This window comes from Myxine glutinosa, chromosome 2, assembly GCF_964187855.1.
Source record: "Myxine glutinosa chromosome 2, kmMyxGlut1.1, whole genome shotgun sequence".
Taxonomy (NCBI): Eukaryota; Metazoa; Chordata; class Myxini; order Myxiniformes; family Myxinidae; genus Myxine; species Myxine glutinosa.
In genome coordinates, this window is record NC_136262.1 from 8135018 (window position 1) to 8144722 (window position 9705).

The following is a 9705-nucleotide window of genomic DNA, read 5'->3' on the forward strand; positions in this document are numbered from 1 at the left end:
ATGTTGCCCATGCCATACTCTTTCGATTTTTGACGGGCGCCCCCCCCCCCCCCGGGGGCCCCATATTGGCGAAATACTAAATGGCCGCCACCCGGATTAGAGGAAAATCAGTTAAATAACCAAAAGGGTTGGAATCATGTATGATACCACTTTGCAGGGGTTTTCGAGGTCGAGGAATCCAATTATGATGTTATTTTGATGATTCGAGGTCAAGGTCAACCCTCAAGGTCATCTTAAAGGTCATTTTTGAGTCAAACATGTCGGTTTTTGAGTTTTTTGTCAAGATTTACACGAGGTTCACCATTTTATGTTTCTGGGTTGGGTAATCGAACTCCGACCTTATTTTTGACAATTAGAGGAAATATTTACATGTCTATTTCCTAATTTTCAGGCATATGCAGTTCATCAGTCTAATTACAAAGGTACGGATTTTGATGTTTTATGAACTGTATGCCATATCCTTGTGTTTAATTTTTGTGCGATCATGATCCGGGTTCATGTATACATGATTGTATACATGTCATAGGTCATGTGACCTGGCGGCCATATTGGATTTTATGAAAACCTTAAAAATGGATCCCTGCCTTCATTTTTCGATCGATTCATTTTGAACTTTGATCACTTATAGTACGCCATGTGATTGGATGCATATCCTAATTATGACGTCATAGGTCAGGTGACATGGCGGGATGGACCGGTATGGTCCCCGGATCATACCGCCCTTGGCGCCCGTCAAAAATCGAAAGAGTATGGCATGGGCAACATCTGCGCCAAATTTGATGCTTTTGGAAGAATTTGAACCAAAATATCCCTAAGGGCCCTGAATATTGTATATAACTGTCATTAATATAAAAAGGCTTTGGCACGATCGAGCGATTTTTATTTTATTTTTTAACTCCAAAAAAACTAACTTTATTTTTTTCGATTTTTATTTTTATTTTGGCCTAAAACACTCCCAGACACTCACTGATGAAGCTGTGAAAGTTTGATGAAGATCCGTTCAGCCATCTCTGAATAAAACGCGGACACACAGACGAAGGATATAACTGAACTATGCTGAGCAATATTAACCTCCAGAAGCCATTTCCACAACAGTATGCAAACGATATGAATGCAGAAGCCAACAACGTAGGGAATGCCTTTGCACTGGCACTACAAACTACTGGTAGCACAGCACGACTGCTCTATATAATGTGTATGGAGTAAGATGGCATTCCTGGATCTGAGATCAGAGAAAAAGCAAGGCCTAATTGTGCTTCATCACCTCTAGTCTCCCATCATTGTTTATAACACACCTTGCTTGCTTTACTTCCTATACCTCATAGGTAAGCTCCTGCTCTTCAAACCGCATCCGGTTATCTCTCTCATCGGGCTTATTGGACAGCCAAAAGGTAGCGTACTCGCATATGAGTGGTCAAATTGATATGGATTCCCAACCAGATTATAAACCCTTATGATTATCCCGAGTGCTGCATCAATGTGTGCCATCTTGAATCATTAGACATCTCCTCGGTCGACCATAAAAACAAAGCTGACTGCCAAAACCAGCTGCTGATTGGACATCCTGTGTCATTCGAAGTCTTTCCTTGGAAAATCAGAACTATGCACAGCTGCAAGGCCTTTGTCCACAGCTTAGTGGAGTAATGCTCTCACATATGGGCTGGCACCCCAGCACCACATGTCTCCCAGATTCTATAGAAGATAAAGCACTCAACATTATTGGAACCTCACACAATGAAGCCGAAGCACAGGTCTGTTGCACTCAAATGATCCCAGATACCATGCCTTATGCCTTAGTCACATATGATGCTGCCGCCGCACGGTTCTGCGGTTTGTAGATGGGATTTTTACAAATCGTACGGCTTTGCGGGCTGCGGCAGCAGTGTTCACAAATGTTACGGGGTCCGCACGGCAATCGTAAAAGTCATGAAATCAAAATGCGCGAGGAGACCGCGAGGTGCCCTCACGGCGACCGCAAGGCAATCGCGAGGCGCCCGCACGGTTGTTGCGGTTGTCACGGTTGCCGTTAGGCCATCGTACGGCAGCACTAAAGTCACTGCACGGCCGCCGTACGATATTTAGAACATCGTACGGCCATCTCACGGAGGCCGCAAGACCTTGCGATACTACATGCGGTGGGGTTGCGGCCTACGGCCTAGCGATTTCCGGAAAAAAGTTTAATGTCAAATTTAAAAAATCAAAAAACCTTGAGATCGCCTCACGGCTACCGTATCTACCGTGCGGCCACTGCACGGTTATGGCAATTTTGGGGACTTACGGCCGCCGCCAACACGCCGCAGGCCATTTGTGACCGAGGCATTAGTGGGTGTAGAGAAATGTTTTAGGTCCCCACCAAAAAAAAAAGGAATTTGTTTTTCTTCAAAATGCCAACAGGATTAGAACGACACCTGGCAATGCCAGGTACCCCTGCTAGTGCTCCATACATCCCACTATTCTCTTTTGTCCTATATTCTCCCAACCTCGTCTACCGACCTTCTCTTTTCTCTGCACACTCATTCCCCTACCCTTCCTTCTCTTCTGTGTTCCTCAGGCATTAAAAGGACAGTCTGCAATTCTGCGTGGACCCAAGATGGAGATGGAAAAGCTGGAAAAAGTACTCGACCTTGTAAAACAACCATGAATGCGATTGCAGAGTGGCCAAGATAAAGCATTTGATTTTGATTTGCAACGGAAGATCGGATCATTTAAAGAAAATAAAGTGGTAAGAAGTTGATAAATCATGAGGTGGATCAAACAATAACATTATGTTTTATGTATTCTTATTTGTAACGATACATTTAATAAAACTTGATATCCCGTATTACATCAACTCAACCGATTAATTTGTTGTTCTATTTCCGATCTGCATTTTTCACATCTTTTGTGTTTGAATGGAATTGTGATAAACATTGAGATTTTTTCCCCTTTGATTTCTTTTTTATATCTTGGATAACTTCAACATGCTCTCACTGGTTCTGGGGTGAGCGTGCCGGGTTGCACGAGGGGGTCGCTCAGTCATGCCACTCGACCTCCGTCCCTGAAGACATCAGACATGGATAACTCCATGGCCCAACGGTAGCAACCACGAACACCCCTAGCAGGGTCCTCACGTCCAATTAACCCGCATTACCTTGCTGGTGGTTTGGTGTTTCCTTCTGAGGAACTGAGCTCTCGACTCCACATTCTATCTACTTATTACGTACGGCCGAGCGATACCCTGGGTTGGAGTCAGCTATCGGTAGGAGCAAATTAGTGGGGCAGAACTTCCCGTGTATTTCTTAAGCACACACACTATGTCAGAGCAACAAAAGGAAGGACAGCCAGGCAGGTTTGAAAGATGCTTACTGAACAATGTAGAAATAATTTATTTACAATCAAGCAAGGCAATAATCATGAAGCACGTATATACAGGGCAATCAAAGACACCGACGAGCAGACTTATCGCGAACGCATATATATTCCACTTAGCCAATTTTACTTATTACATCTAGGACAGGTACACCATCGCTTAACTGGGAAGGTAAATTTGAAGATATGAGACAAGAGGCAAAATGGAGTGTGGCTTTCGCAGCTGGCTCACCTGACAGACCAGGTGCACCTGTGTCAATCCCAATATGGAGGGGAGGAAAGGGTGGGAAACGAGGTGTTTTATGCGACATCAGGAGGGTGCAGCGTAGCGATTATGTGAGCTTAGAAGCAAGGTGTGAGGTGCGGATCAGTACCTAGCCCATTTGGGGATGGAGGTTAATTGTGATAGCTCTTTTAGAGTTGTTGAAGCTCTTTGTGCGTCCAAAGTAGATGATTAGCAGTTGTTAAAGATAGCGAGAAAAGATCAAGTCAGTCAATGCGGAGCTGTGGTATGCTTGAGACCCCGCAGTGTTGCTCGTCTCGACCAGTACGGCTCGCCCCAGCTCAGCTCACCCCAGCCCAGCTCGCCCATCCCAGTGCGGCTCGCCCCAGCCCGGCTCACCCCGTCCCGGCCCAGCGCGGCTCGCCCCGGCCCAGCGCGGCTCGCCCCAGCCCTTAGCTTGAACAAGCAGGCAGCTTTCCTCCGATCAGGTCCCCAGCACACACGAACAGCAAGGCAACTTTTCTTTGACGAGATCTCCAGCGCACACAAACAGCCATGAACCGTGCTGCATTTGGGCATCTATGCCTCCCTTGCAATGCGAGGCTTTGAGAGGGAAAAGTTCAACCTGGCATCCTGCACAGGGTGTGCTTCCAGAGAGCAAAGGTTTCCACCCGTACTCTGACCCCCGTGCGGCCAGTCATCAATGGCTCATTTATGGTGGTGATAATTATGTTGGTGTCGTTGTGCTGTCAGTGTGGTTCGCACTGTGGGAAGGTGCTAAGTCTGGGTAACAGTGGGGCAGCTGGGTAAAAGTGGGATGCAATAATCAAGGGAATGAATGAACAAGAAGAGAGGGGGATGAAGGACGCACTAATATGCAAGCAAGTGGTTCAGTCAATGAGAGTAAAAAATAAAAAATTTAAAAAAAACCAGAAAAGGATTCTAGGTACAAATTAGGGATGACATAAGATGTCGCTGCATGACTGCCTGAAGCCTTGGAGGGTAGAGTGCAAGAGAAAGGTGTCTGTAAGTGAGTTTAACAAATGGGAGAAGTAAGGAACAAACTAAATATTGGAAGTGTAGCGGTTGATTCCCTTAAACTTTAGAAACACCCGATAACATCCGTTCGCTCGTCGAACGTAACGGGTGTGGTTTCCCTCTAATCAATAAAGTGGGGAAAAAGGGGAAAGGCAAAGCGTCTCGAGAGGTTTTGGACGGCCGGAGGGAAGGATGCCCTCGTGGTGTTCCCTGTTTTGCTTACTTGTAGTGTTAATAAACCTTTTTAGGTTATGTCATATTGATTATCGAAGAGATAAACTTATAAAATAGGTCATGATGTCTGCCCGTCCTTCTATCCATGCATTGGTTAACTTTTTGCTATTTTTGCTACTCTTCCATTATCACATGGCTGATTGTTCTGAAACTTGACACATGAAATACAAGACAGCAACCTGCACAATCGTGCAGGCTTCGATTTTTCAATTTCACATCAAGGTGGTTCACAGGTTGTAGGAGTTATCCCCTGGAATTCTGGATCCCCACTCATTCATTATTTACCAACCCATTACTCAAACTCAACAAAGCCTGTCTACTTGATGGTCTGCAGGATCGCTCAGTCTTAGATTTTTCGATTTCGTAGCGGGGTCTCCCAAGGAATCAACGGGGCTCCAGGGAGGTCCCCCCAAATTAGCAGAAGTCTGAACTACATCAACAGATGATCGTCAGCCAACTCGGGGCCATTTATAACACACTCAAACTGAAGAGTCGTCAGCGAAGGAGTATAACCCGGAAGGGGTTACTTGAAGAACCCATGCATTCTGGAGTAGAGAGGGGGGTTTGAATGGCTGGGGGAGATACACCGGAGAAGAAGCGCTAAAAACAGCAGTCACCACCAGTGCTGTAGTGACAATTTTGAGGTACTGGAGCGCTGTGGCACTAACCATTTGTCCCCCAAAACGAGTGATAAATGAAACACTTATGGAAAATGCCAGATTATAGAAAATAAGGGACATTCAAAAAATCTTCCAGAAAAGTTCATATAAATAGGTTAACATATCTAGGTCAAAATAACTCTACTTCCTCATGTAGCTGTATGAATCAAATTGGCACCCCTTTATAAGAACTTTGAGAACATTACTTGGTACCTCCTTAGAACACAAGGTACAGCATGTGCAGCATGCACACGAGATTTTTTTGAATGTCCCTCATTTCCACAAGCCATGGAATGTCCCTTCTTTTATATCGTTTGCCACATGCCATATAAAGGGGCCTTTTCTTTGCCCCCGACATCTCCCCCCACCCCCCCCCCCCCAAGTAATATAAAATATAAAACAACAAAATATATAAATATAGATATATATTGGAGTGTGTGGGACAGAAAGAAGGAGGATGTGTGACAAGGTGGCCCAAGTTGCCTTGAAAGGCTCATTTTGGATATGGAGGAAGTTTATGGAGGCACGTCGAACGGTGTCGGTTGAGGGTACGGAATATAAATGGAGGTGTGTGTGTGTGTTGCAGGAGTGGGTTGTGAGTGGGTGTGCTTTTGCATGTTTGCATGAGTGGTGCATGTAGGTAAGGGTAGGTGTTTGGTTGTGTTTTTTGTTTTTTTGTTACTATTATTATTTCTTACTAGCCGAAACCCGTGGAACATCCACGGAAGGGAGGATGTGGTGTATGGATAGAGTGTACCATTATGGATGGCATAGAGGATTTGCTTGTCCGAGTAAGAGTTAGGAAGAAAGATGAGAATGAAGAGTGCATATATGAACAACGATCACCGACACCGGCACAAATGCATGCTCTGGATTGTCCACTCGGTGGACGGCTTGCTTTCGCCTCCACCTGTCCAATCAGCGGACGGCTTGCTTTGCCTTCGCCCAGCAGACGCCAATACGATGGCGTCGTAAGATGGCGTCGTATCGGCAGTTAATCGGATGCTTTTGGGCCCCAACGTCGGCTAATTCAGATATTTTGAGTATATCTATACGTGATAAACAAAGAGCACGGTTCGTAGATCGTAAATCCATTAGTGCCGTGGGCATCGGGTCACTGGGTGCGGTGTAAAAGGGATAACAAAGTCGAGTCCTGATGCTATTATTATAAAGATTTTGTGTATGTGAGTGAGTGAGTGGGTGAGGGTGTGTGTTTTTGCATGAATTAATTTTTGCATGAGTGTGTGTGTTTTTGTATGTTGAGTGGTTTATGTTGTAAGGGTAGGTGGTTGGTTGGTGTTGTGTGTGTATGTGTGTGCATGTGTGTGTATGAATGATCTGGTGTGTTTTGTTGGTGAGTGGTGAAGGGTACAAAGGTGGGTGTTTGAGTGTTCCACCATGTTTCTTTGGTGCTGTGGATTCTGGATGTGGAGGTGTTGCTGTTGTAGTCCGCGTTCGCACTGGCTGGGGGTGGGGGTATATACACATCCAGGTGTAGTTGCTGCAAGTGGATGTGTACGTGCCCCTGCTGGCCCACCTTAGCTGACCGTATCGAGGTTGAAGGGCCGAAACGGGATGATGCTGAGGACCTCGCCTGAGGACCCGGTCAGTGTGGCACACTTGTGACCAGGTGTGTTTTGAACTTATATCTATATATATATATATATATATATATATATATATATATATATATATATATATATATATATATATGAACAGGAATCAAATTCCTGCGAGGGGCTAAGTGTGAAAAAATTCTGACAATGAGGGGCTCGAACCACGGACCTCCGTTAACTCGTCAACAGCCCACTGTGCTATTGAGCCAGCCGCAATCTCCTCAGTGAAAGACACATGAAAGCCGCTTGGAGTTTGCAAAAAGCACCTGAAGGACTCTCAGACTGTGAGAAACAAGATTCTGTGGTCTGATGAAACCAAGATTGAACTGTTTGGCTTCCGTCTGGCCACTTTGCCATAAAGCTCAGATTGGTGGAGTGTTGCAGTGATGGTTGTCCTTCTGGAAGTTTCTCCCATCTCCACACAGGATCTCTGGAGCTCAGCCAGTGACCATCGGGTTCTTCGTCACCTCTATTACCAAGGCCCTTCTCCCCCGATTGCTCAGTTTGGCCGGATGGCCAGCTCTAGGAAGAGTCCTGGTTGTTCCAAACTTCTTCCATTGAAGAGAATTATGGAAGCCACTGTGCTCTTGGGAACCTTCAATGCAGCAGAAATTTTTTTGTAGGCTTCCCCAGATCTGTGCCTCGACACAATCCTGTCTCTGCGCTCTGCAGGCAGTTCCTTCGACCTCGTGGCTTGGTTTTTGCTCTGATATGCATTGTCAGCTGTGAGACCTTATATCGACAGGTGTGTGCCTTTCCAAATCATGTCCCATCAATTTAATTTACCACAGGTGGACTCCAATCAATGTGTAAAAACATCTCAAAGATGATCAAGAGAAATGGGAGGGACCTGAGCTAAATTTCAAGTGTCATAGCAGAGGGTATGAATACTTATATCAATGTCATATTTCAGTTTTTTCTTTTTAATAAATTTGCAAAACTTTCTAAAATCCTGTTTTCTCTTTGTCATTATGGGGTATTGAGTGGAGATTGATGAGGGAAAAATGAATTTAAACGATTTCAGCACATGGCTGCAACATAACAAAATGTGAAAAAAGTGAAGGGGTCTGAATACTTTCTGAATGCACTGTATATATACAGACCTGGCATTTAATATGGAATTTTTTTTTTTTCTTGACTTGGGTTTACTTTCTGAACTCAGTATATCAATCTGGTGAGTTTATTTTACCCTTCGGTGATGTCTTTGTTGAAAGAACCATGTCACCGATTGTCTTTCGCAGCAAGAAGTCAATAACAGGATTATATCACAGGTGGCGTGACAAAATGTAAGGACAGGTACATTTGATTGGCTTCACAATCGGGTATATAAGGGTTGTTGCGTTCTGTATTAGTGGAAAACAACTGCTGCACGTCTACAAAAGTTATTGCCGCTTCCTCTGGAGATGGTCCGTCAACTTGACAATGCTGTTTGTCATGGAGTCGTGGCTTTACGAAATTCTGGCATGAAACAGCGTGCTATTGCTCAGCAGTATGGCATCACTCAAGGTCAGGTGTCAAAGATCCTGAAACGAAATGCTCAGAGGGGTGTCCCTACTCCAATACCGAGGCCAGGACGTCCACGCAGAACCACAAGGAGAGATGATCGCCAGCTGCACCTGTTAGTCTGCAATGGCCGTACCAAGTCAGCTAATCGGCTTAGGGCTGAATGGCAGCAACTGACAAATGTGCCTGTATCCAGAAGGCTAATCAACCAACGACTGGTTCAAGCAGGCTATCGTGCCAGGCGTCCCCTGAGAAAGCCACGCCTGACCAGACAACACAGCCAGCGCCGATTGCAGTGAGCCAGAGAGCACCGTCAATGGCAGCCAGGACACTGGAATCACGTGACCTTCAGTGACGAGTCTAGATTTCTGGTCTATCGTCAAGATGGCTGCGTCCGAGTGCGCAGACAAGTGCATGAAGCCCACAACGAAGATTGTATAGTGCCAAGAGTCTAAGCTGGAGGTGGTGGGGTGACCGTTTGGGCTGCTTTTCATGCAGGGGGCAAAACTGACCTGGTTGTTCTGAATGGAAACCTGAACCAGTTCAAGTACAGGGTCATTCTGGAAGAAACATTGCTTCCATTTGCTCGTGCAGCCTTTCGAGGAAACTTTGTCTTCCAAGATGACAATGCACGGCCTCATCGTGCTCGCATGATCCAACACTTTCTTGCTGACCGTGGTGTGGAGCATATGGAGTGGCCTGCCATGTCCCCGGATATGAATCCGATAGAGAACTTGTGGGCAGAATTAACGCGTCAAATCGACAACTTGGACCAGCAGCCGACCTCTGTGCGTGAATTGCAGCAGGCTATTGTCAATGCATGGCAAGCGATTCCTGTCCAAACCTTGGCAAATCTCATGAACAGCATGTCTCGACGTGTACATGCTCTCAAGAATGCTCGTGGGGGTTACACGAAGTACTGAACTGTAATTTTACTGTCCGTAATCCCAGTCATAATTTAGCTTTTGTTTTTGTTGAAATTTTTTTTGGCTAATGTGCAAAATAGAGATACTTCTGGAAAACGTACAGAAGTTTAACACAGTACTGTCCGTGAATCGAGTTCGATATCAGTTTACATCACTTT

At 45.3% G+C, this 9705-nt stretch overlaps 2 protein-coding genes across 3 annotated transcripts in view; one reads left to right on the plus strand and one right to left on the minus strand.

Annotated features, from left to right (window-relative positions):
* Positions 1-2920, plus strand: part of DNAI1 (dynein axonemal intermediate chain 1) — a 123522-nt gene extending 120602 nt beyond the window's left edge. For both annotated transcript variants that reach the window (XM_078772947.1, XM_078772948.1), the window contains one exon: positions 2552-2920. In XM_078772947.1, coding sequence (XP_078629073.1) covers positions 2552-2641 — 90 coding nt within the window. In that variant the 3' untranslated portion in view covers positions 2642-2920. The remainder of the gene's footprint in view (positions 1-2551) is intronic.
* Positions 1-9705, minus strand: part of SUB1 (SUB1 regulator of transcription) — a 991845-nt gene that overhangs the window by 217191 nt on the left and 764949 nt on the right. The gene's annotated exons all lie outside the window — the stretch shown is intronic.